At 43.4% G+C, this 27,563-nt stretch overlaps 2 protein-coding genes across 4 annotated transcripts in view; both read right to left on the reverse strand.

Moving 5' to 3' along the window:
• Positions 1–247: 247 nt before the first annotated feature.
• IL22RA1 (interleukin 22 receptor subunit alpha 1) lies at positions 248–14,502 on the reverse strand. Of its 3 annotated transcripts, none has more exons than XM_042439213.1 (7): positions 13,417–14,502; positions 10,618–10,750; positions 7,824–8,002; positions 6,779–6,966; positions 6,507–6,642; positions 3,147–3,271; positions 248–2,603 (listed from the first exon to the last, which is right to left on the reverse strand). In XM_042439213.1, the coding sequence occupies exons 1-7, from the start codon at positions 13,457–13,459 to the stop codon at positions 1,575–1,577; spliced, it is 1,833 nt and encodes a 610-aa protein (XP_042295147.1). In that variant the 5' UTR covers positions 13,460–14,502; the 3' UTR covers positions 248–1,574. The 3 variants fall into 3 exon arrangements, with proteins under 3 accessions (XP_042295147.1, XP_042295149.1, XP_042295150.1); XM_042439215.1 differs by lacking the exon at positions 13,417–14,502 and adding an exon at positions 11,083–11,339; XM_042439216.1 differs by lacking the exons at positions 10,618–10,750; positions 13,417–14,502 and adding an exon at positions 8,764–9,148.
• A 4,228-nt stretch (positions 14,503–18,730) lies between these two features.
• Positions 18,731–27,563, reverse strand: part of IFNLR1 (interferon lambda receptor 1) — a 33,854-nt gene continuing 25,021 nt past the window's right edge. Inside the window, exons 3-8 of the mRNA XM_042439217.1 lie at positions 27,004–27,124; positions 25,722–25,909; positions 24,086–24,240; positions 23,019–23,196; positions 22,010–22,125; positions 18,731–19,642 (exon numbers count right to left, since the gene is read on the reverse strand). Coding sequence (XP_042295151.1) covers positions 18,731–19,642; positions 22,010–22,125; positions 23,019–23,196; positions 24,086–24,240; positions 25,722–25,909; positions 27,004–27,124 — 1,670 coding nt within the window. The remainder of the gene's footprint in view (positions 19,643–22,009; positions 22,126–23,018; positions 23,197–24,085; positions 24,241–25,721; positions 25,910–27,003; positions 27,125–27,563) is intronic.

Raw genomic sequence — 27,563 nt, forward strand, 5'->3', positions numbered from 1 at the left:
TGGAAATTACTTTGCTCCAAGCCATGTGAAAGATTTCATTGTTGAGGCTACAGGAGGGAGATCCAGAATCTTGCACTTCTCCGCGCAACATCTGACTAATATATTTTATGACATATACAACAGATCTCTGATAATCTCATGATCATAAAACATGCTCCAGCAAGCTGTGGAGGTCTGGTCCCTTGAAATTTTTTTTCCCCCACCTAACCATTTCCTCAGTGCTCAACTTTTATTAAAAGGAGAAAAAGATAAGTCAATAGCCATCTGCCTTACTTAACTGAGATCTAAGGAAAACTGGGGAACAAGCTTTATTTGTTTTTCACTGGTTAAATATGTATTCAGCCCATAATACGTAACCTATAATTCCACCATACGGTGCTCAAGGTAGTGAAAAGTAATAAAATAAAATCAAAATAAACAATCAACATAATATGAAAAGAGAGGCAGATAAAACCCTTCAATAAAACCGCTAGAGACCGCAGTTAGTTGAAGATATGAAAACACAGTAGACACACGGAGATAAGCATGAAGGTCCGTCTGAATAAAAAATGCTTTGTTCAGGGATAGAAGGTCAATAGAGGACAAAATCTATTCAGGGGAAATTTCCCCTGTGGTCAACACTCATGTTGGCTGAAACAAGGCAAGAGTTGTACTCTAAGGCCTAAATCCTATGGTTAATTCCAATAAATTGAATCAATAGAACCTACATATGTGTTGACACACCAAATTCCCATTGGATGGAATGGGTCTATTCTAGATGGGGATAAGAATTGAATGGAGGCCCAGGTGGGAATGATGGAGTCCCCCAAGTATTGTTGGACTTCCATTCCCATCAACCATAGTTGATCAGAGATGCTGGGAGATCTGGAGGATGTTATAATTTCCATCTCTGGTTGAAGACCCCCCCAAATAACTTCCAAGCTTTGACCAGATATGCCTTTTTGACAAACCCCTGATGGAAGCCATGCAAAAAGGTTCTCTAGATGTTCTCCTCAAGCTATCTGAAATGTGGGGACCCACAGTAACAGGGATGAGAGTGGAGGGATGTCTCACTTCCAAGATGGCTGGATGGTGCCTTTAAAGCTGGAGCTAAAAGGAGCTATCCACGATGCTGAACCTTTCCTCCAAAACAGAGCCAGAACGTTGGATAGCTCCATGACACTTCAGATTAAATGCCACTAGCATGGGAGCCAGCTACAGGTAACCATCCTGCTGCCAAAAACTTTGAATCAGCCACATGAATTCATTTCTTACACTTTAATGAATCATAGAGTTGGAAGAGACCATCCAGTTCAACCCCATTCTGCTGTGCAGAAAGACACAATCAAAGCATTCCTTGCAATAGATGATCATCCAGACACTGTTTGAAAATCTCCAAAGAAGGAGCCTTTGCCACTTTCAGAGGCAGCGTCTTCCACTGTCGAACAGCTCTATACTGTCAAAAGACATTCTTCCTAATGTTTAAGTGGAATGGGAAGAAGTGGGATCACACAGAGGAACCAGGGATGCTGAGGACACATTCCCTTCCGCTCTGTTTGGAGGCATACATTACCATACCTAACCCAGGACTGTATTTATGAATAAAGGGCTGCATTTTCATCTGCTTCATGATCCCACTGTATTTTCAGTCCCAAGTCTCTGAACAGGTCTGTGAAGGGTCTGCTGTTTTGAGCAGAGTCCATGGCATTTGGGATGGCCCTCCCAAGAGAGTCCGGCTTAGTTTCTAACCCTTGGCTGGCTGGGTTTGCACAGTCCGTCATTTGGCATCCAAAAGGTTGCCACTGGCTAGCGGTCCAAGCTAAGGAATCCCAACCCACCCACTGTCCGGTCCTGTGATCTTGACACACATTCGGGTGCGTGCCCTGTAACAATAAGGGTTGTGTCCGGAAGGGTAAGAGCGGGTCAGCCTCTAAGATGGTGTCTTGGCTGATTTCTAGGGATGATGGTAACAGTTCCACTGGTTGCTTCCTGTAGCTTCCTGTCCCTTCACCCACACTTTCTTCCAGAAGGGTGTCATTTGTATCTTGGTTGGGTTGGGTCGCCCTATTTTGGGATGTCATTGTATCTTGGTCATTCTCCTGATGCAGTTGTTCTGCATTTTCTGTCTCCTGTTCAGCCTTGTTCATCCACCACCCGCTTTTGACCTCTTCTGGTTTCTGTGCTTTATAAGGCCCACTGTTTGCAGTGTTTTCAACACAGGAATCAGGCTCCATTGCTTGCTTTGGTGGAGAGTTCATCTTGTTGATGCAACTGGTGCCTTGGATGCACAATCCATACGTTAAAGTCGAAGGATTGGCATCTGTCGTGTCTGGTGGATTCGGCTTAACTATTTGTGGAGCATAGCCTCCTGGGAGATGGTCTGCTGGAACCGCAGGCTGAGTTATGCTCCTGGACGATGGCAGTTTGGCTTGTTCCTGGTAAGCTGTTTCTGTCAAACCAAATAATTTATGGTGCTCTTCGAGGGTTCCCAGAAGATGGTGGCTAACCTGTGGTGTGATCTGCATCTCTGGAACATCTTGTGCCAACTTGGACAGGTTGTAAGGGATCAGAAAATGTTCCACCTTTGGCACAAGAGGCTGGAAATGAGAAACGCCCTTGAAATCCTGCCAGGATTAAAATAAATTTATTGATTAATTAATTTAATTGATATCCTGTCCTTCTCCTGGTACAAGAACCAACAAACTGAAATAAAGTGCGAATGAAACCTATTTGGTAACAAAAGTTTAAAAAGCACTAAGCAAACAATTTAAGAACAAAAACAACTAGCAGAGTAAGAGTTTAAGAACATGATGTGTGCATCTACATTGTAAAAATAGTACAGTTTAACACCACTTTAACAGCCATGGCACCATCCTACAGTATCCTGATCTGGAGCATCACAGCTCCCCAAATGTCCTCTTGCAAATATATTTCTAGAAGAGAGACTAAGTAGTCCCACTTTCTGCATAATGCACCCAGACACTTGGTGTATATTCCCTCAACAGCCATAGGAAAAGAACAGCCAAATAATAACAATTTTTTTAAAATTACAAGGATTATTTTTTCTCCTCACTTGGTGCTTTAAAAAAAAGTATGCACAATGTCTTGCGACTACAAATTCTGGCTCATTTATGACACCTTTCGCAATGCTCAGTATAAATACCTACCAAAGCTGTGGGCTGTTCTGAAGTGTACCGTTTAATATTCTTGTTGATCAAGTAGTATATTGCTCCAAAGATCACCATTATCACAAATAGAATCACCACAAACAAATATGGCATCCAGGTGCGGTCTACGGAGAGAAAATAGGTCATCCATTATCTGCCATCAGAGAAGGTGGAAAAGATGCCTCAGGCAGCAAAACCTGGACCCCAGCCATTCATTGCGAGCATCTCATGTTGGAGGACAGATCTTGTGTATGGCACACCAGCCTTGTTGTGAACCTTTACATTTTCTGTTCTATTTTAAGGGTTGCACTGGAGGACATGGTCTCAGACTACCTTCAGTGACCAGTCTAATTTGCATTGATGCCTAGATTAGGGGTTTCCATTTTGTCCTTTCCCTCAGGCAGCAAAAGATCTTGGACAACGCTCTTGAAAGACAGCAAGCCTTCCTGGTAGGGGCAGCTGGTGGCCTTTTGTTCCAGTTTATCTGCTCTGTCAATACATGCGTTGGTAGCCTCATGCCTCAACTTCTGCAATGCGCTCTACATGGAGCTACCCTTGTGCCTAGTTCGGAAACTTCAAATAGTTGAAAATATAGCAGCCAGGTTAGCCACCAGAACAGCGAGAAGTGACTGCATAACTCCTATCTTAAAATCTCTTCACTGGGTGCCTATTAGTTTCCGGGACAGTACAAGGTGTTGGTTATCACCTATAAAGCCCTTCATGGCTTGGGTCCAACCTATTTCCGGGATTGCCTCCTTCCATATAATCCACTCTGCACACTCAGCTCCTCTGGGAAAAACCTATTACAACCAACTAAGACTAGGTTGGCTACAGTTACCTAGAGGACCTTTTCATCTGCCGCTCCCAAACTATGGAACGGCCTGTCGGAAGAGATCCGAAATATTAATAATCTTGACAGCTTTAAGAAGGCTGTCAAGATAGATCTCTTCCGACAGGCCTTCCTTGACTAACCCACTTGATCTCATGATTATTGTGTAGAACACCCCAAAATGACCCATCTCTATATCATTGTCTTGATTGTTTGTCGTCTGATTGTCTGATTCTTTTAACTGATTGTTTTATGGCATGGTGGGAGGGAGGGAATAATGAGATATATATTTTATAACTGTATGATGTATTTTATATTGTATCCAGTGGGAGAGGCAGGGTAAAAATAAATATTATTATTATTATTATTATTATTATTATTATTGCTCTTGAGTTTAGTCCAAACTTTAATGGTGCTTCCTACTGCTGTTGATGTTATGCAGCTTTAAGGTGACCCAACGTATGGTGACCGCATCCTAGGGTTTTCTTGGTAAGATTTATTCGAAGGAGGTTTGCGACTGCAAAGTGCTTTGAAAGTTCAGACTAAAACCCAGAGTGGATGCAGCAGCCCATGGACAAAGAGGCCACTAAAAGCCACTTTTTTCCCCCTGGACTGTTCTGACCTTCTGGCTCTTAGGTTTTAAAGACACCTAAGACTGGGCTGAGCTTATAAAAAGAATAGCTAATCTCTCCAACTGAGACTGCAGCCACACAGCAGAATTCATGCAGTTCGAAACCACTTTAACTGCTGCGGCTCCATCTTATGGAATCCTGGGATTTGTAGTTTGTTGTGGCACCAGAGCTCTCTGACAGTATCTCACCAAACTAGGAATCCCAGGGTCCTATAACATGGAGCCATGACAGTTTAAAGTGGTGTCTAACGACATTAATTCTGCAAGGCAGGTGCAGCTGCAGATATGCCTCTTTGCATAGGAAAGATGCCCAGTTGGGAGCAATTGTGTTTGTGCTTTCAGTGCAAGGGTCTCCGTCACATCCGTAGCAGCACAAACCCTTGCAGGAATTGATAGCAAACCTTTGCATATATGGGAGGATATTAGGGCTGCATATTCAGGGGTGGGATTGGCATGAGATCCAACTTGCTCTTTTGCCCCTGGCACTTTCAGTTTCTTGGGAGGAAACAAGCCTGGTTTTTCCCACAAAAATATTGCTGTTTATAATGCCCCCCTCCCAGTTTGGCAGGAAACACACAATGGGTGTGTTTGGACATCACAACAAGTCAGAACTTTCTGAATTGTTGTGAATGTGCCAATGCAGGCTCCCGGTTACAAGTGGGAGCTGCTAAACAATGGAGGAAGCATGCAAATCCATGAAACATTGACAGACAGAAAAACAGAAAGACATGTGTTTCTTCTTCTCAAGCCAGCAACACTTAAAACTTGCTTTTCTGTCCTCCAACACCTGGACTTCTGATCTTGTTTTCTTTCTATTTCTACTTCTATAAGCTCTGTTTGCTGCTGTTATGTTTCCAGGCACCATTCAAAGGGCTAGTTATGATTTATAGAGCCCTATAAAACTTAAGTACAGACTATTTGAAGGACCGTAGCTTTTTATATGAGCCTCCCAGACCCTTCTTTCAATCCAGTGGGGATGCGTGACAGAGTCGGCTCAAGTCTAATCCGCACTGTAGAAAGAACGCAGTTTGACACCGCTTCAACTGCCATGGCTCAATGTTATGGAATGATGGGATTTGTTGTTTTGTGAGATCTTTGGCCTTCTCTGTCAGAGAACTCTGATGCCACACCAAACATGGCAGTTAAAGTGGTATCAAACGGCATCATTTCTGCAGAACAGATGCAGCCCTAGTCTACTTCCTTGGAAGTTGACTAAGTCTATGGAAATTGATGCTGCAACTTCTTTTGCTGCGTTAATATTAAAGATGCTACAAGATCACTTTGCATACTGATATTCTAGACTAACATGGCTATGTCTCTGAATTCTACACCTATTTGCTAATACGCATGACACCACCAACCTATTAATCCCATTAATAACTCTATATAGGTGGCTGTAAAAATATAATGCTCCCTGGGAGTTGGAGTCCTGCAACTCTTTGGAAGGCCTTCAGAGGGTTGCAGAGTTCATAAAGACAGAGAATAGATTTAGAGCGACTAAGGACAACATTTCATTGTGCGGCCAAATCATAAAAATTGGGAATCCATTCTAGAATCTGCACAGAGAGGGCAATGCCCTTCCTTGCCTTACCAGTAAGTTAATAAGTTTCAAATCCAGATGATAATCGTTGTTTGTGTTTAACTAGAAGTGGAGCACAAATGTTTTTGAACTTCTCTTTCTCACTGCCCAAAAGGAGGAGTGTGCAACCTGGCGCTTCGGCTTTGTTGTTTCTCAAAGACTTGATGCTTTATTGTGATGTGCAAACAAACTGGTTTACTGTTTGCCATAAACCATTGGCCAGTGTGGGTGAATTGCCAACTCTCTCCAAAGTTCCCCCCCCCCCCTCCGCAGAATCAAAACAAAACTGGTGCTACTTAAGATCAAATGGACATGCCTCACCTGGTAACGTCCTCAATCGAAACACATAGGGCTTGCTGGTTTTGTGTGCAGTTTTGATGTGGATCGTTCCATTGTACTCTGTGCCTGCATCCAAGTCCGTGATTTCAAATTCTTCACTGCTCACAATCTTTACCCACTATATACACACACATATACAGAGAGAGAGAGGAAGAGAGATTTGTTTGAGAATCCTAAATGCCTAGTAAATTGGAGAAAGAGATTTGGCAGCCTTTGCAAAAACTGCCATCCTGTAGACCCCATTCCTGCCTTACCTTCTGCTTCGTCTTTTGGGAGAACATCATTATTTCGTACTGCACCACATTGCCAAGCTGGCTGAAAATGTCTGCCACAGTTAGGGTCTGGTTATCCTCATCTCTCAGAGGGGTATAGGGTGGCTGGATGAAGAACTTTATGGACTGGACGCTGGGGACAGATTTCACCATCGGACTCCCAATAATAGCTAGGAGGGACAAAGAAGAAACAAGGGATCCGTAAAGGGCTGAAAGGGCAACACAAGATTATTCAGGGACTGTAGCGCTGGGGCTTTGGTAGTTGCTGTGTTTTGCTTTGCTTTTTGATGGGCCAGGTTTCTTAAATATTGACTTTCCATTTGGAACAGCCCTGATACTCAGCTGGGAGAAAAAAAGGTGTAGAGATGTAAGAACCAATAATGTATTCAATTTTAGTAAAGGTCAAGCAATGTGAAGTCAAAGGCTTTCACAGCCGGCATCCATAGCTTTTTTGGGGGGGTTTCGGGCTATGAGGCCATGTTCTAGAAGAGTTTATTCCTGATGTTTTACCAACATCTGTGGATGGCATCTTCAGCATCTGTGGCTGGCATCTATGTTTCTCTGAAGACGCCAGCCACAGATGCTGGCGAAACATCAGAAATAAACTCTTCTAGAATATGGCCACATAGCCTGAAAAACCCACAAAAAACGAAAGGTCAAGCAATTTAGGATTTTATCTCAGGGGGCTAGAAAAGTGGAATTTTAACAGGATAAAAGGGTCATTGGTCGGCATCTATCACAAGACATAATGTCCGTCTTGTTGCCATCTTGCATTCCACACATTACTCTTGTGCATCTTTTCATTGATGGGCGAAACCCATCAATAGGCTCTATAGGCCAGAAGTCACTTCTTATTTTTAAAAGATGGCCATCTCCTGGCCTACAATGGCTAGCAGGGATGAAAATAGGATTAAATAGCCCCCTGCGTGCCCTGCAATTTCCGACCCAGTGGGGCCACCAAAACAACTCGTGTAGGCTGCAGTTTGTCCACACTGAGTTCCCAGTTGCAGCCACTGGAACCACTTACTGTGTTTTTGGGGAGTGAACCTGGAGGACATGGCCCACTCGGAGGTGCAACAGTTGGGGATGAAGGCTCTCACTCTGGCATAGAACTGCTGAGAGAAGTTTCCCGTCTCCCGTGTGAGGTTGCAGAAGCGCCGGGTGATGTTCTGGCATTCGCTTTTCTCCTTCCACTTGTCCCCATACCTAAAACAAGATGATAATACTCCTTATAACACTCTTCACACCAAGAGTGGAGGTAGATCAGGAAACAGGTCGCAGCACCGATGCCACAGACCCTAGAAGATTCCTTTCAAAATGTACAGTCAGCCCTCCACCTTTGCGCCTTTGGCTTTTGACTTTCCGGGTGGTTTTTAAATTGTGGATTTTAAATTTTAGATGTGCGTTGTTTACATATGTGCACATCTTGGGAAAAGCTTGGTGTAGAATTCAGTATCAAATGTTTGGCTCTTAGCCCCAAAACACTGCAGAACTCATCCAGTTTGACACTGCTTTACATGCCCAGGCTCAATGCCAGGCAATTCTGGGCATTGTAGTTTTTTATGAGAGATTTAGCTTTCTCTGTCAGAGAGCTCTGGTGCCACAACAAACTACGATTCCCAGGATTTCCTAGCACTGGGCAAAGACAGTTAAAGTGGTGTCAAACTGGATGGTTTCTGCAGTGTGTTTTGGAAAGTCTTGAGAGTGTTTATACAAAGAAGCAAAGGCTTAACACCTTTTGCTGCAAAAGCTTTATCGAAATATGTAAATGATCCTTACACCATCTACTCTTTACAATGTTCACCATTCTCTTTTATTGCTTTTACTATTTTGGGTGTGACCAGAGAGTGGAGCCTCCAGGCTGCCTAGTGCCTTCTTATCACATCGAAACAAGTAAAAAAAAAGAATCATCTTCCATCTTTCCTTCCTTTCTTTGCCTTACGCAACCGCACACCTGAGTTGTTTACCTGTCTGCGAAGAAGAACGTAACAGTTAAGAAATCAGGGCTTAATGAGGGCCTCCATTTTGTACTCATTATCCATGGAAACTCTCCATCGCTTCCAAGAAAGCAGCTCTGGTTACTGGAAAGGTTGGAGAGAAAGCAACCTGGATGCCAAGTTCAGGTATGCTGATGCTGAGGACGGATCCAAAGTACAACACGTTGCAGAGGAAAAAACAAAGCTCTGTTGCAAGGGACACGTCAGCGAATCTGGCGGCGCGATGGAACCGGCAGAACAGAAAGCTATCCCAAAGCAATTTTAAAACTAACTTCCCAAATTAGTTAGGCGCTCCTTTGCAGATATCACACTCCCTGGGGGAAAAACACATGTACGCAGACTCTCTATATAACAAGGATGTGCAAAATGAATTCAGATGTGAATTCTGAATTCCTAGCTAGTCCCAAACCAGTGGTTCCCAAATTTTGGTCCTCCAAAGTTTCAACTTCAGCTCCCCTGCCAGCTTGGTCAATAGCCAGGAATTCTGGGAGGTAAAGTCCAAAACATTTGGAGGGCCAAAGTTTGGGGATCACGGTTCTAGACCAGCGGTTTCCAAACTTTAGTTCTCCAGATGTTTTGAATTTCAATTCCCAGAGGCCCCGTCCAACTTGGCCAAATCTGGGAGCTGAAGTCCAAATATCTGGACGACCAATGTTTGGGAATCACTGTCCTAGATGATGGTAAAGAATGCTGGAAGCACCAGTCCAGCAATATCTGGAAGGACATGTTTTGCCCACTTCTGGTCTCAGGACTGTTTTATTGATCCACCCCACCAGCACTGAAGGAAAAAGAGCTAAGTAACTTGCTTATTTTTCTTACTTTTCTTTTCCATTCAGTTCCAGAAACTCCAAAGACTTCTATTATTTTGCATGCTCTTTGAACAATTAAGTGAAAATTGCAGAGGAATGGATTTGTGAAGATTTTTGCCTTGCTGCTCATTGCTTAATTTCTGCGCCATAGGTTTGCATTTGTCAAAAGGGTGGCTCATACATCAAACAAATGAGTGCTGATAATAATTTAGCGAGAGCCAGTGTGGTGCAGTGGTTTGAGTGCTAGACTATGTCTCTGGAGACCGGGTTTGAATCCCGGTTCGGCCATGTACAAACACTGTGTGGGGCAAGTCACACTCTCTCAGCCTTAGAGGATGGCAGTGTTCAGCCCTTTGAAGAAACTTGGCAAGAAAACCCACTCTAGATTTTAATCTGAACTTGAAGGCCTGATTCCCACTACCTTTTAAACCGGATCACAAATTGGTTTGAACCGGTTCAAATGACCCCGGTTCCCACTTGAATCAATTCGTTGAAGTGACTCGGAGAGGAAGGCCATGCGCTAGATCCATTTAACCCATGCGTTTTTGATGCTGATTTTTTCCTCATCTTTTTCAATAAATCAATTCCGCGCAAGTGTGAACCAGATGTGGATCAGAATCGATTTAAATTTGCCCATCGGCTGTCTGGAGCGGGTCCATTTTGAATCGATTCATTTGTGAATGTGAACCACAAGTGGGTTATTTTACATGGAAAAAGTGCGATTGGGGCAAATGTAGTGGAAACCATGCTCTGCTGTTGAATCGATCCACTGATTCAGATTGCACACTGATTTATCTGTAAGTGAGAATGAGGCCTTAGTCTCAACTTGAAAGAAGCTATCTTCCAACTAGGTTCATCCCCTAGAAGAACTGCTTAAAATTCAGACTAAACCATGGAGCAGACTCATCACCCCACTGACATGGAAACGTTTGCCGCCCCTCTTCCTGCCCTTCAGCACAAATGGATCTCATTGCAAACAACCCCAGCCACCAAGGAGAAAGAAAAGCCTCCTTACTTTTTATACTGTACATAATAGAGTGTCCCTGAGGAGGTTTCCTCCCTACTTTCCCAAGTGAAGATATTTTCAAAGTTGGTGGACAAGAATGCTGCGTTTAGAATGAAGGGCGATCTTTCCGTCTGTGAATTCCCTGAAGAAGAAAACGGAGGAATTGGATCAGAATATGAAAATAAAATGCGATCAGAATAAATAATAACATGTGTATCCTCATCACCTTCTTTACACTCACTGAGTAATTTTCTGGATTTCCTTACCTGAACCCCATCGGAGGGGATCTCAGAGAGACTCTCCCAGGATGACATTTTATTAATCAATCGATTAATTAATTACATCCTGACCTATATCCAAGAATCTCAGGGTGGCACAATATCAATTCGGGACAGCAAAAAACAATAACAATCATTTTAAAATGATTTTGCCCACTTATTCATTGTAGGGTCAGAAAGAAAGCAAAACTGGCACCTTGAGGATACATGAGGTCCACTTTCTATTTTAAGACTTGTTCGCAAGGACTTTGGCACAAACTCTGATTCACGAACTCTGATCCTGGGAGCGCCGGACAGAAAGCAAACAAAGTCAAGGACTGAAGTGGCCACTTGAAGGTGTGTCTGTGTGTGGTTTCTCAAATCCCTGTTTTTAGGAGGAAAGGTAGCTACTGCCTTTGACTTGTTGCACACTCAGAGCGTCCTACTGTTGCCACAGCAGCCATCACTTCACAAGATCTTGGTTAAAAGAACTGCAGAAATGGATAAGCTTTGCTGGGGTTTTCCCACTTGCTAGAAAGGAATGCAACAGGGTGAGGCCAGTAGCCAAAGACACTGGATCCTTTCTTTAACAGTGTGGCAACCAAAGACGCTGACATACTTCCTGGGCTGGCATTCAGAAAACAGGCCCTTTTCTATAACAGCGTCAGCTTCTGACCCCCTAAAAAGTGGAGTTAATTTAATCAAATACTGGAAATCGCAGTCCAGAAAAGTAACTTTTTGTAGCTCTGAGGCCAGTACTTATATATAATAACAATACACAGTTGGCCTTCCATATCTGTGGATTTTTTATTCACAGATCCAACCATCCACAGCTTGAAAATATTCCATATATATATTCCAGAAAGCAGACCTTGATATTGCTAAGGGATACCATTTGTATATAATGGGTGTTGAGCATCCATGGATTTTGGCATCCATGGGTCCAGGAACAAAACCCCAAGGGCCCACTGGATAATAATATATCTTATTTCTTACCTAACTTTCCCCAAGGCATGGGGTAGGGTACAACATAGATTAAAATGCAATATACAGTTGGCCCTTCATATCCATGGATTCTGCATCCATTTGTACCTGTATTTGCATATAACTAAAAGCCAGAGTGGCATAGTGGTTTGAGTGTTGGACCATAACTCTGGAGACTAGGGTTCAATTTCCCACTTGGCTACGAAACCCACTGGGTGGGCTTGGGCAAGTCACACTTTCTCAGCCTCAGGGGAGGGCAATGGCAAATCTCCTTTGATTGTGCCAAGAAAACCCCATGATAGGTTTGCCTTGGGGTTGCCGTAAGTCAGAAATTATTGGAAGGCACACAACACACACAATACACATAAACAACATAAGCAGCGTAGTACACGTGATATTTGGGAGGCTGGAGAGGTGCAAGGCTGGCAAGAGACATGGCTGGAGAGAGATCGAGGATCTGTGAAATGGCAGGAATCCAAATGTTGTGGTCAGTCAGCATGAATCCATACCTCCAGCCATTTCACAAGTCCTTGTGTCTCCCTCCAGTTGCATCTCTGTCCAGCCTTACATCTTGTTCATTCGTGTCTTGCATGAACGGAGCGCCGAAGCCACTATCTTGAAGATGGAAATGGGCAACTGGAAGCAAAAAGTTTCCATTTTTGGAGGATTTCAGATTTCCAGATTAGGGATGCTCAAATTGTATTATCAAAATGATGGACTGGCTGCTGAACTGAAGACTAACCAATTTATTTCAAGTATCGGCTTTCTTTGCCAAATGAACTCGCTTCACAAAAAGTGAGTGCAGCTACAAACATTTAGGCTGGGGGAAAATTGGTTTGTCTTCAAGGTGCCACACCACACTCTTTCTTAAGGGCAGCATCTTGCAAAAGGTTGCATAATATATCTTGGAAAAGGTCCTTTTTCTGTCTACAGTTTCCAGAAACTCCTAGCCAGCATGGTCCAGGACTAGGAGATCTGGGAGGTGTGGTCCAAAAAAGCAACGTTTCCCAGCAATGCTTTCTAGAAAACGCTCAGTTGAGGTGAAAGTAGAACGAGGGGCTTTCCGATCCAAATTAGGAGCTTTACAACAATCTGTTCACACTCTTAATCTCTCTGTTACACATTGGGGATTATTGTGAGGCAAATCCTGAGATGTACTTTGATTCTGTCTTGCATTTTGTTGTCTGTTTGCTAGGCAACAGATGGGCTGTCAAGCAAAACTGGCTTGGTACACTGTCACTGTGACTAAGGCAGTATCCACACTGCAGAATTAAAGCAGTTTAACACCACTGTAAGTGCTATGGCTCTGTCCTGTGGAATCATGGGATTCGCAGTCCAGGGAGGCACCAGAGCTCTCCAAAAGATCAGGCTGAATGCCTCACCAAAATACAAATCCTAGGATTCCATAGGAGGGAGCTGTGACAATGCAAGTGGTGTCAAGCTGTTTTAATTCTGCAGTGTGGATCCATCCTAAAAGAATCCAAGCTAAGAAAGGAAAGAAAGAAGGAAGGAAGGAAGGAAGGAAGGAAGGAAGGAAGGAAGGAGGAACTGAAGGTAAGTTACTTACCCACTAGGGAACATAACATCCAAAAGAGAAGAAGTTCCTTCATTAATGGCACAGCAGGATTAATCTATGAAGCAAGGCTTCTTTTCCTTAGTCTTGGCTGGATCACTTTTGGGAAGGATCCAGATTCAAGTATCGGTGATGGCTGCTCTGGCCAAAGAGTTCATGTGGATCCCACAGCAGTGCATGGAGCAAAGGGAACACTTGTGGCAGCCAATGTTGGTCCACAGCCTCTTCCCAGTGTATGCGCCACAGGCAAATGGTGGCGCACGACTCAGAAGACTCAGGATCCTCCGCGAACCCTGAACCAAAGCCAAGTGTATTTCCTGATAAGGTATTTCCTGCTGGCATTCCTCTTCACAAGAAGCAAGTTTTTCTGGTCTGGTGGCTTTTTCTCTTCCTCCCCTTCGGTTACCTCAACCGGCAGAAGGAGAGCTCCACATTGCAGCTTGCGGCCAGACGGACTTCTGCAATTCTGGGGCTCCTCTTTCAGGTGGCGAAAAGGGAATCATTCTGAAAACCTTGAAGATCACCGCAGGAGGAAGGACCAGGGTGTGCCTTTGAAACTCTTTTCATCTGCATCTCATATTTTGTCCAAAAGGACCAGAAAGGATCAGGGTTCTAAAACTCTTTTCATACTCATGTCATATTTTTCTCTAAGAGCCATTTATTAATTTCCCCAAGAAGCCCACAAATGCAAAATAAGACACATATCCCTGGTGCAAGGTGAAATGAGCTACCTCTCTATTATGATCTAGAGATAAAGGAAAATGTGAGACTGGTGTTATTAAAAATCTAGGTTATCAGGTGGTGCTCCTTGGCTATGGCTGCTATTCATCCCTTAAGTTACCCAACAGGTCTGTCTCATTGCAGAGCAGTTTATTCCCCTTGACCTCTTTGTGGAACTGGTTTAGGACTTGTTGTCAGAACAAAACAGAGCCACTCTTCTGTGTCAACAGTTCAGTTTAGAGGTGTGTCTGCCCTTCCATTAAACTAGGAGTTTATCATACGGGACAAACTAAATTTAAACTGAAAACAATCCGCATTCAGATGACGTTTGGGGTTAACCTGAACAGAAAGTTGAAAAAATTGTGTCAATTGTGTTCCTGGTTTTAAAAAATTCAGAAAGTGTGTCCCATGCATGCGTCTCTTCTCCTTTTGGTTACATACCGTTCTGGATCCCTCTCTTCTGTTTGGAGAGTTTCGTCCATGGCATCTCAGGAGCACTCCTTTCTCCAGCTTTGCATTGATAAAACCGTCCGCAGCAACAGTGTTGAAAAATTTCACATTGAATGAAGATTTTCACACTGATCCGCTCCCGTTTTCAACAGAAAGGTTTTAAGCAAACAAAAATGTATTTGCTAGTCTCTTTCATTCTGTGGAAATGCGAACGTTAATTTCTCGTTGGAGTTTATCATACAAAGGAGACTGGGAGTTTATCCAGTGAATATCTTGGAAAAATTGTGCAATTATACGAAACGATTTCACACGTCGCACAAAACCTGCCATTAAAGCAGTCATAAAGAAACATTAACGTGCATCTTTTTACTTTTGGGATTTCAGAGATAGTGCATTTCCGATATCACTTTATTCACACAATTGCATGTGATACTCATTCGTGCGATTACCCGTCATTTTTGCTTTATTTATAGGATGCTTTAAATGCACATTAATCTCTCTTTAATGCCAACATTAGCCACAGTGTGATAACCTTCCTTGAGTATTTAGGACTCTTATTTACACAAGATACACCTTGGAATAGCTTTAAGGGTTTCCCCCCATTGTTTATTTTTCTTTTATTAATGTTTATTAATATAAAATATGAAACATGCTGTCCTTAGCAATAGTAAACATTTTTAACATGAAAGCAACACACATTTGCAGTTTCTTGGTATGACTATCAGTCTGGAAGTTTCCCCTATCTGTGAGTCTCAGTTGAGGTGAGTTAATGCCTCCAGGTGCTCTTCAACTCCCAGAATCCTCGCCTTTCAGCCATGCTGGCTGGGGCTGATGGGTGTTGAAGTCCAACCCCATTTGGAGCCTCTTGCAGAAATAAAGCACTTGGACGCCACTTTAACTGCCATGATTCTATTCTACAGAATCCTTGGATTTGTAGTTTGGTGAGTTTTGTAGTTTGGCACCAGAGCTCTCTGACAGGCCAGGCTGAACACCTCACCAAACTACAGATCCCAGGATTCCACAGGATGAAGATATGACCATTAAAGTGGGGTCAAACTGCTTTATTTATGCAGTGTGTAAGAGCTGTCAAACAGGTGGCAGACAGACAACGAAACCACAACAGCTCTGGATACCTCCTCCCCATTCCTTTCACACACGCCTCAGTTCACCTGGTTGAGTGACACACAATCCTCTTCACCGCAAAATGTGGAGTACTACTGGGTGAACAAATAAAGTGAAGCAGCATGGCTGGAGTATCTAGACTGGATACTCAAGAGCAGCTATTGCAACCTCATCTCCTGACGCAGTAGCAAAAGCAAGAAATCTATGGGAGATCTCCAGACTGGATACCCAACAGCCATTTCTCCTTTTAGGGAGGAAAAACAAGATGGTTTCGCTGATGTCTTGGAAAAGGAACCACGTGTTTTGGAAGCAACTGTGCCATCGCCAGTAAAGGGGAATTTCAGGGACAACAATACAGCCATGTCTATGTGTGCAGCAAACGCTGTCACAGGCTGCATCTGCACTGCTGAAATAATGCCGTTTGACATTGCTCTAACTGCCATGGCTCAATGCTATGGGATCCTGGGATTTATAGTTTGTTGTGGCACCAGAGATCTCTCACAGAGAAGATTTAGCAGCTTACAAAACTACAACTCCCAAAATCCCATAGCTCTGAGCCATGGCAGTTAAAGCGGTGTCAAACGGCATTATTTCTGCAGTGCAGATGCAGCCGCAGTAACTGTCCATAAGAAAATACTGCTCGGTTCGCTCTAAACATTTCTAACTCTATATCTGCACTGCCCATTTATAGCATGATCGATTCCACTTTAACTGAATTGGTATGAGGTATATAAGACAAACACATACACTCACAAAGTTACATACAAAGATAAAAACATTGGTCAGAATAAGTGTTGACACAACTTCAGGCTTCAAACGGCCTCTTCTCTTTTAGCAGAGTGTAATTCTGCTTCAACATTTGCATTTCCAGACAGCTATCTTTATCAAGTGAACAGTGAAAGCCTATGAATAAGGTTGCCAAAGTGAAAACCGGAACAGGCTCTTGTGTTAAGGATGCGCAGAAGATGGAATTTCTGCAGGTGAATTGCTTGTTGCCTGGCTTTGTGACAAGCCACACCTGCTGAATTTTCCCTTTCTACACAACCATTAATGGCATAGGAAGCCATTCCAGTTTTTACTCTGGCAACCCTACCTAGGAACAAGCAAGCCCTATCGTTTCACTTTCATTTTCAAGCAAAAAGGTTGTATTATCATTAATGCATCTAACTTTGGTTTGTTCCTCAAGCATTCTTTAGCATGTTGCGTTGACCTTATACACAATGTACATACTCTTGGTATAGCATTAAAGGGGCCACTGGAAGAGAAAAGAAAATCTTTCTCCTCTATTCTCCATTCCCACGAACATGGATGGCAGCTGGGGAAGAGATTTATACACTTCCAAATAGCACCAATTTGGCCTGAATTTGATTCTTTGGTGGTGATTTTTTCGCACAAACGTCTTCTCCTCTAGACAGAAGAGTATTTGTTCCACCAGTATTTGTTCCGATGCACAAATCAATATACATAGCTAGCTTAGGTACACTGGATACTGAGGTAGAATCAAACTGTTCGTAAGTCAAGTCTGAACAGAAATAAGTAGGCCATGTTCTTGGCTTGAAACTGGGGACTCAGGTTTAACATTCAAGAGGGTCCTGGTCCCTGATCCTAAGATTCAACACTGCTCCATGAAAGACTTAAACAGAGATAGGATTTGGGGGCATTTTTCCTGGGAGAAAAATTTCAGCAGCTTCTCTGCTTGAGGCCTCTCATGACTCAAGGGATGGAGACCTACCACCAGGTTCAGACTCAGAAGTCAAGTTCCCACCAACCCTTTCATCTCCTTACATCAGGTGTAGCCAACCTGGTACTTCCCGACCAAAGTTTTAAACTACATCTCTCCAAATCCCTGAATATCAGCCAGGCTGAGGAAGACTGTAGTCCAAAATACTTGGAGGCCATCAAGTTGCCTCTTCATGTGCTACACCATGTAGAAGCTAAGTGAAGAATCAAGTAGCAGCCTTTTAAAGAACATACCTGACTCCATCAAGGAATACAGGTCTTGTGCAAGAAAGGCTTGCCTTTCTTGTAAGACTCCAGTTTCTGTTCAGGCAATGTCTTTCAATAGCTCTGGGACCTATGAAGGGAGCTTTCCAAGGTCAATGTGTGCTTCAACTGACTTGCGCTGACTTGGATGGACTAGATATGGCCATGTTAGATTAAATATTATGTTGTAAATACTTTTAAAAAACCCCACTGGTACTGACTGGGGATGATGCAATGCAACACATTTGGAGGGGGAGATGTGGGTTGATGATAATGGCACCTGTGGTCCAACAGATTTGAAGGGCACCATGTTGGGAAAAGCTGCCACTATGGGTAATTTATTGGCACCATTTTTGTAGCACCGTAGTTGACATATATTGATGGGAAGCCCTTCCTTGGTAGTCTGAGCTGGGATCTGATTCTGCGATTGGAGGATAAAGAAATAAGGGCTCTGTTTGGGAACTGGTTTCCAGTTTTCATGGCAAAGTGTGCAATGAAAGCTATTTCTGACCTAGTGAGCAGACTGGGGTTGGAAATGTGCAGTCTGCATAGCTTAGTTGTGGTTTGGGGAAAAAGAGGTAGGTGCAACCTGCCAAGGTCTGGCGCATGTGAAAATGAGGTAGACCATGCCCCTGGGTCTTGGCACCACCAGTCTCTGATATAGAGGGAAAAGGATGCACAAGCCAATTCTGCTTCCTATTCTTTACATTTCTCTTTCACAGAAAGATTCCCTTTGGATAAAGGGGACAATTGGGGAACTCTTGTCCCTTCTTGCCTTGACTATTGCCACGTATCAGCCAGGGTAGGGGAGACAATCCTATACCAAACAGCTATGAATAAAGAAATACTTAGAAACAACAACCATTAAAAAAATCTAACTACAATACTGTTTTAAGGGTGCAAGTTGACTCCCGCCTTTTGGCTAAAGGCAGGTGGTTGATCTTTTAGTGCCATTTTTGATCTTTTCATGCAAAAAGATGGTCCTGATGAGAGTAGATGCCTACGGAAATCCCTAAGGTTACTCTTATAACTTTTAGGTTCTTGAAATATAAGGAATGTGCTTGGGCCGATAACCATGGCACATGGAACTGGATAAAACCTCAGCACCTGCATCTCTGCTTCCTCCTAGTAACACGTTTTCTAAGTCTTCCTTACAAGAAGGCGCTTTCAAAAGAGGCCTTTCTACAAAGAGTCCCTCACAATCGCTGGAGTCTTTTTCAGAACTTTCCTCCTCTGTGAGCTGCTCCTCATGGAAGAGGTCAAAGGAGTCCAGGTTGATCTCATCCAGAGTGACCTGGGCATTGCCCAGTCTTTTGCAGGTAAGCTCAGGATGGCTGTTGGCATCCCCAAATTGCAACCCAGTGGGAAAGTTAAAGTCAGGTTCTTTTGTCATTGGAGGCCACTGAATCAAAAAGTCTATATCCCCATTCGCATCTTGTCCTTCTGTTCTAGAGGTAGGACGAATAGCCGGGAAACCAAGGGAACTATCTGCAGATGAATTTTCAGAAATGGACATCCTGTTATTCTCAGAGAAGCCGGACATATAATCTACATCTGTCTCCCATTCTGTTGACACAAAGAGCCTTTCTGAGGCCATTAAATCTGGCAAGCAGCACCCTCCGTTGGGCTCAGAACATCCAGATCCAGATGAAGGATCAGGTACTTTCTGATCCATGGCGATCCTTTGACTGTTCCTTTCTTTCTTTTGGAATTTGATCATTCCAGTGTATGGTACAAGGCTGTCGTCATCATCTTCGTCATCCTCATCGTCTTCTTCTGACAGCGAATGTGCAGATGGAGTCAGTATTGAATACAGCTGGAGACCAGGCCTGCCCCGCATTTCGGATGTGAAGGGCACCTCCGTGCATGTCAGGTTATAAACTGTAATTAACTCCCTTCCACCAAATTCCAGCAACTTCTTTGTACTTCTGAACCTGGAAAAATCCTGATCAGAGAGAGAGAAAAAAGAAGGCAGTTGAGAATGCATTGGAAGCATACAGTTGGGTCTTTGGGCCTAGTTCAGGGTTGGAACTGAGATGGCATTAATTCAAAAGTTGTTGGACTGCAGCTCCCAAAATTCCTCACCATCGGTGATACTATGGTTACTGGGAACTGCAGTCCAGTGACATCTGAAGTGCTATATAATTCCCACCTTTCAACAAAATCCCAGTTTGAGGAGATCCATTGAAGCAAAGGAGTTTACATCGGTTTCAATTTACCATTTGATGGCTCTGTATAAACAAAGGGCGTCATTTTTGCACATTTTTGTATCCTTTCTGCACATTTCTGTAAAACATACAGTTGACAAAACGGACTAATTGTTGCAAAATAAGGCTTCCCAGATGGCATTGGACTGCAACTCCCATCAGATCTATACAGCCAAAGGAGGCAGCTGGTGCGGTCCAAAATTTTGCTCATAAGATCTTTGGGCACTGAAAGATTTTACACATCTTTACCACATTGGACAGTAGCTGCTGATGGCACTACTGAATTAGACAGAGCAAAATATAGTATTGTATGTTTGTCATGTATGCCAGCTGTCAAGCCATAATAAATATCCTAGAAATCTGACTGCAAATGTTTGAGAATTGCTGATGAATGTTCAACTTCAATATCAATATTCACAAAGGAGAGGTTTCAGAACAAATTTGCTCCACTTCAGGTGAGAGGAAGTTGTGCCGTTTCTCAGTTCTTCTAGACACGATCGACTGAGGTCGACGCGGGTTGGTTTCATATGTATAATTTCTAAAAGATGCTCAGTGACATCCTCATTGTCAATACCAAGGGAACCTCATGGTGGTTTTGGTCATCTTCCAGCTCCTGCATATTTCATTTACACCGTTTGCCAGTTGCTTCTGCAATTCACTAAAAATGCACTGTATTGAACTGAACAGCAGCTCCCTGAAATGCATTTCTGCTGACGGTGCTAGTTCTCTCCCCTAAATCTGAAACAATCCAGTCAGTTGCAAGGGCAGCTGGTGGTTTCCATGTCAGTAGGGCAGTGAATTCAGTCTAGGTGCTGAACGTATTTTCAGGGTGTGGTTCAACACCTGGGATAGTTCTTTTCAAGTCTGGATGAAAACCTGGAATGGCATCACTGCCCCACTGACATGGGAGACACCAACTGCAACTGTGGTTTCCAAAATGTCTGTCCTAAAGGAATACTTTCCATCATATTCCTTTACCAAGGAACCCCTGCATGCATGCCTAGGAAACTGCCTCAAACTGCACACGATTCTGTTGCACCTCATAAGCGTCCAGCTTCATCAAAAGATTCCTCAGCTAAAGATTGAATACAGGAACAGTGGTCCCCAGCCTGTGAGCTGAAGACCACTGGTGGTCCATGAAGATATCATAGCTGGTTGGTGGGTTACTTTGCTGTTTCAGCATCGAGGCCCTAAAGTGCAGGATGAGTCAAATGGATGGTCCAATTAGCTGTGGAAAATCTGGGAACCAGTGGTCTATCTAGGGCATATCATTTGGCTAAGGCTGATGGGAGCTGTAGTCTGACAATATCTGGAGGACCACCCATTGTCCATGCATGAGTTAAAGGGACAGCAAGTGAAGGGCAATCTATGGAAGTAGAGACCTTTAAAATGATCGAACTTTTCAGGGTGGCCAGTGAGAGACAGGTACCAAATATACTCTATGAATAACTTATATGCTCTATGGATACCTTAGATGTGCTGGGGAGGCCCTCTTTGAAGCAAGGATAGTCTCAGTTTGTGGAGTCAAAGGCTTTCATGGCCGGTATCCATAGTTTTTTGTGGGTTTTTCGGGTTCTGTGGCCATGTTCTAGAAGAGTTTATCCCTAATGTTTTGCCAGCATCTGTGGCTGGCATTTTCAGAGAAATGGATGCAAGCCACAGACGCTGGTGAAATGTCAGGAATAAACTCTTCTAGAACATGGCCACAGAGCCTGAAAAACCCACTGAAAAGTATAGTCTCAGTTGGCTGGTAGTTTGACCACCAAGACTCTGGGAAGAAGAATGAACTTGATGAAAAGAAGGATTTGAGAAGACTCGCAGAACATATATTAACTAAGGGCCAAAACAGACTCCAAAAATAATCCAACTCGAGACTGCTTTAACTGCCCTGGATCAGTGCTAGGCAATTTTGGGAACTGTAGTTTGTTGTGGTACCAGAGCTCTCCAACAGAGAAGGCTCAATGTCTCACAAAACTACAGTTCCCAGAATTCCCTAGCACTGAGCCAGGGTAGTTTAAGTGGCCTCAAACTGGATTATTTCTGCAGTCTGTTTTGGCCCTAACCCATCTCGCTTCTGCCTTCTCTGGTTTCAAAACCTCCCATACCAAAGCCTGAGGCATCTTGATGTCCTTCATCTTGTATTTGGACCACAGGAATAGAGCAATGGCACCAGCAGACAACATGATGAGGAATGGAAAGGCAACAAATCCCCAGCTTTGGGCTGTAAAAGAACACAAAAGCAAAGCAGTCAGGGCCTGCAAATATTCTTTATAACATGAACATAATGAGGTTTAGGGACATAGCCATGTTAGTCTGGAATATCAGTATGCAAAGGGATCTTGTGACATCTTCGACAGTAACTGAGTGAAAGACATTATAGTTTAAGCTGTTTTAGGAGTTTATCACACGGGGGAAATCCCACGCAGAAACACAGGTTGATTTTCACACAACGTTGTTGTTAAAGTGATGTTAACCCAAACGGAAAGTAGACGGAAAGTAGACAAAAGCCGCTCCTTTTTACTTTTGGAAAACCCTGAAAGTAGAAAGGGGTGACTTTTGTCTACTTTCCGTTCAGATTAACACCACTTTAACAACGACGTGTGTGAAAATCAACCCACTTTTGCGGGGGTTTTCCAGCTTTTCAATCCCATTTTTGCATGTGATAAGCTACACCGACTTGGTCTGATTCCTCAGATGCATGGTATGAACTGGTGCCCAGGAAAGACCTTTATAACAAGACTATATGAATAACTATAGAAAAGCAAAACTTGCGATTTCGTCTAATCCTCCTTTTAAGCCACCAAAGGAGGTGGTCATCACCACACTTTGTAGTGGCAAATCCCACATTGTAACTGAACCCTGTGTTTCCTTCGAAAGAAGAAGTACTTGTAAGAAGAAGGAATTCACACTTCCTTTGTGTGAAGGAGGACTTCCTTTTGTCTGTCCTGATTCTCCTATTGTTCGTGATTCAAAAGATGGCCTCACGTTTTGCTACTGAGGGGGATGAAAACCTCCGAATTGATTTCCCCCTGCACTGTACATATACTTTTACACATTAATGCTGATCCCTGACTGCAGTAATAAAAACACTGCAGCCTTCTCATGGACACTCACCTCCTCCTTGCAGGGCTGTGCTGTTTTCATGTAGCAACGTGCAAATCGGCTCGGAGAAATTGCTCCGTTTCTTGTTGTTGTTGTTGAAGAAAGCCTGGGCACGGACGCAGTAATTGCCGCTCCTCCAGTCTGTAATGTTAATATCCATTACATTCTTTGTCAGCTCTTTGAATTCCCTCTGGCAAGTAAAGAAAGCAAAAGTATGATATCAACAGAGGTGTGGACAAATTGGCTACAAGACACAAAGGGACCCAACAACAAAACAAATAGAAACAGAACAAAATCTATGACCTTTTGGTTGGTCCGGATGGTCCTTCACTTGTTCTTTTGGCTTCTCTGTCAACTGCCCAACAACCAATTCCCTCCAAATCCTTGCTTTAAGTTGCTGCAGCCCACCCCATGACCCTTTCAATGGTCAATGGAAGAGAAGGGATGGGGGATCATAGCAATGACATGGTTGTCTAGGACCTCCAGAAGACCTTTGTTGGACCTCCAGAGAACTTCTAAGGAAGTAGCTATGCTTCCATCAACAGCAGTGGTTCTCAACCTTTGGTCTTCCTGATGATTTGGACTTCAGCTCCTATAATTCCTGACTGTTAGCCAAGTTGGTTGTGTCTTCTGGGACCAGAAGTCCAAAAAAGTGGAGGACCAAAGTTTGGGAACCACTGATCTATGGGGATTTAGCTGGATGCTACTCTGCTACTCAACACTCACTATCTGTCAATAAATGGTCGCAGAGGGCAGGTGCAGAAGCTCAAAAGTTGAGTTTGGGAAGGAGTGAGAGGTTGTAGAGAACTTGTAGATAACCTATGTTGGGAACCATTGATCTATAGAGACTTAGCTGGATGCTTATTGAGGTTATAATCCAGCTAACGTACAATTACATAAGGTACAATTACACTACATCTCTTGAGCCAAGATGTTGGCTAGACACAAACTCCTCTGCTTTGTGTGGATACGTTTTTAGTTTAGGAGTCAAGTCCAACTGTACTATATGCTAATAACAGCCATTACAGGTCACTGTGTCACTGTCACCTCCCTCCTTCCCTTATTCATCCTTTACTCACCGGTTTTTCTGTCCCATGTTCTGCCCAAATCTTCAAATCATAGGTCAGACCTTGTTGAAAGATGGCCTTTGTGCAGGATGGGTAGACAAAAGTAGCGTTCACCCAAAGGGTGTGTTCAGTCTTTCTTAATTGTAGCACAGGAGGAACAATGTTCACTGGGGGGGAAAGGCATTTATTTATCTATACTTATGTATTCATTCATTCAATTTATATCCCACATTTCTTCCAAGATGGAACCTGTAGTGGCTGACCATATGAGTTAAAACAAAATAGCTAAGACAACAGCCTCAGTCCAGCATCCCCTCAGCATAGCATAAATAACTTCATGCAGACCTATGCTATGCTGAGTCCCGGATTATTGAAAAAGTTGTGAAGCCATCTCACTCAGCCGTTAATGCTGTACAACAAACAGACTGCACACTATGCATCCATTTTTGTTATTGTTAACTACCATCAAGTCAAGATTTGAATGAATCCCTGCTTGGCTATGGAAACCTCCTGGTTAACCTTGGACAAGCCCCACTCTCTCAGCCTCAGAAGAAGGCAAGGACAGACCTTCTCTGAATAAATCATGCCAGGAAAATCCCTTGATAAGCTTGTCATAAGTCATACATGGCTTGCAGGCACACAACAACAACAGCAACAACCACCTCCTTTAAGGCTGGTTATATATTATCTATATGGTATGGTTCCATGACGGTGGATTGCATACTTCTGTAAGACAAGAGGCCATAGTGTAGTTGGTAACACTGGTGCTGGTAAGATGTCTCACATCAGACAAGCTTTTGCTGAGGAGCCAGACTAAGCGTGCTAAACAGGCACAGCAGTGTGTGTGTGTGTCATTGGTGGAAGAACTCCCAGAGACAGTGGCAGTGGCACCATAGCTAACACTTGTTAGTACTGAGCAGAAGGAGGCACCCATGAACCACCTCTGCATTTCCTTTACTATGAAAACTCTATGATGAGACATAGAGCTGCCCCGATTGCATCTTGTAGAGGGGTGGGAAATAAATAAATAAATAATATCCTATGGCTGTCTATATTGTGCCTTTGGCACAATCACAGTTCCTCCATGTCATACTGTAACTAATTCCCTTAGGGTCAGGATCTCGCTGCATGCCTTTTGTACAATGTCATGCACACTGATATATCATCATCATCATCATCATCATCATCACCACCAACACCACCAATGTCATGACCACCACCAACACCATCATCTGATAAACCAGCTATCCCCAAAGAAGAGGCTTTTGGAATGTGTTGTACTCCCATTAACACCATTCACTGGCTGACCAATGGCCATGCTGGCAGGGGAGCATGGGAGTTACAGTGTGGCACATCTGGGAGGCACCAGTTTGGGGAAAGTCTTCCCCCTTGACTTAACCATAAACCCCAGATTTTCCCTGTTAGGAGATTGGACCACTTCTCTTCCTCTTATTCTCTCTCTCCCTGTCAAGCTGTCTGAAGAGAAAAGGTTATCGAAACATGTCCAGATAGTTTCCACTACTTCTTATCTATGCAAGGAAAACAGAAAGTGAAGCTCCAGGCAGGCAGGAACTTTTATTGGCTGCGTTGGGAAAAACCACACTCTGCAACCTCATGCTGACTTAGGATCCAAAGGTACCAAGCCTACCATGAATTTCGTAATCGACAGACTTCCATTGCCATATGGATGAGATGATCCCAGTGCCAGTTCTCATCTGAGCTTTGACCTGGACCCAGTATCTGTTGTTCAGATTTGGAGACGCACAAGTTATGTTGCAAATTGTTTCAGAGATAGCTCTGCAGTGTGAGATGTCGCCCCATGGAACAAAAGAGTTTCTGAAAGAGGGAGTGAAAACAGCAGTGGGCTAGTTAGCAGCATCCAGGTTCACCCAGGAGATGGTGATTTTAGCAATCTATGGAAGAGGTCAGGGTGGAATATAATATCATATACATTATATTAAGTGCTCTTTGCCCAGCTGTTCTGAAAGTGTGTATGCCTAGCAAATCCATCTTGAGAAATCTGCAAGGAGATCTTGTAGAATCTGGCACTAAAATACTGCAAGGAACCTAATGATTTGTGCTCAGTTCAGGGGTTCTCCAAATTTGATCCTCCACTTGTTTTTGACTTCAGCTCCCAGAATCCCCAGCCACAGCTTGGCCAACATCTGGAGGGCCAAAGTTTGGGAACCACTGGACTAGCTATATTTTTTGCCTAAGAAGTTTGGAACGAAGTCACATTTCAACTGCAAGTGCAGAGGATTTGTCAACTGGCATATCAAGTCCCTTTCCTCTTATTCTATGTTAGATATATCCCCCCAAAATATCAGTATGCAAAGGGATCTTGCAGCACCTTTGAGAATAACCATGAGAAGGAAATTGTAGCATAAGCTTTCGTACACTTGGTTTGCTTTCTCAGAGGCATAGAGGAAGCTGGTGCCCAGGAAGTTTATAATTAGACTGTATCAATAGCCATAGAAATGCAAAACCTATGGGTATGGTGATGAAGTGGCATGTTCAGTTTTAACCATGGTCACTGAGAGAGAAAGGCATGTGGAAAGATGTTGCCTAAGACCAAGGTGGATGGATCACCCTATGAATAGTGGAGGGAGTTTTGAAATCTAGAAAGGAGATGTGATAAACTGGCCAAGAGTGTCCACGCCATACCCACAAATGTTGCATTTCTATGACTATTCATACAAGTCTGATGATAAAGGTTCTTCCTAGGCGCCAGTTCACTCCATGCATCTGAGGAAGTAGACCAAGTTTACAAAAGCTCATGCTATAACTTCTTTTGCACAGTTAGTCTCAAAGGTGCTACGAGATCCCTTTGCACACTGATATTCCAGATTAGCCTGGCTATGTCTCTGAATTCGATCCACCCCACAAATGTAATGGATGTTTCAGTTGTCCCCTCGTCTTTGGAAACTCACTTCCACTGAACGGTGTAGGAGACTCCAGGTGGGTAATGTTCATCTGGCAGCCATGTCAGGAAGAGACCGAAACCCTTTGACACAACGGTGACGTTTTGAGGTGGTGGCAGGAATCCATTGCCTGTTGGAAAGAATGGCTTCATTAAGTGACCTGGTTTTTCAATAGTAATTTCACATTCTCAAGGTTGGTCCATGATATTTAAGTGGCTGAGGCAGAATATCCGATTGGAAGCTAACCTTTCTGTTGAGTCCCATAAGTCTCAATGCTGACAAGGAAGTTCTCTCAAGAAAAGCTTCACTGGGACTTCCCCAAGGAACTGTCCTCTGTATTTGAACATCATTTTAGGGAGAAATGCAGTGGATATATAAAATAAATCTATCTCTTGGATTCCATTCTCATCTAAGGTCTATGTCTGGGATTGTACCACTTAAGATTATACTTGGAGGATAATCAGATTATACTAGGAGGGTGCCACAGTTTCTTTTGCACAGTTACTCTCAAAGGTGTGACAAGCTCCCTTTGCATATTGATATTCCAGACTAGCATGGCTATCATCGGA

The sequence above is a fragment of the Sceloporus undulatus genome, chromosome 9 (genome assembly GCF_019175285.1).
Source record: "Sceloporus undulatus isolate JIND9_A2432 ecotype Alabama chromosome 9, SceUnd_v1.1, whole genome shotgun sequence".
In the NCBI taxonomy this organism is placed as follows: domain Eukaryota; kingdom Metazoa; phylum Chordata; class Lepidosauria; order Squamata; family Phrynosomatidae; genus Sceloporus; species Sceloporus undulatus.

Coding starts and splice junctions, on each gene's coding strand:
- IL22RA1 (XM_042439213.1), bottom strand. CDS start 13,459: ATGAAGGAACTTCTTCTCTTTTGGATGTTATGTTCCCTAGTGG. Junction 3,272..6,506: donor TCGATTGAGGACGTTACCAG/GTGAGGCATGTC, acceptor TTCTCTCCGTAG/ACCGCACCTGGATGCCATAT. Junction 2,604..3,146: donor CAGAACAGCCCACAGCTTTG/GTAGGTATTTAT, acceptor TAATCCTGGCAG/GATTTCAAGGGCGTTTCTCA.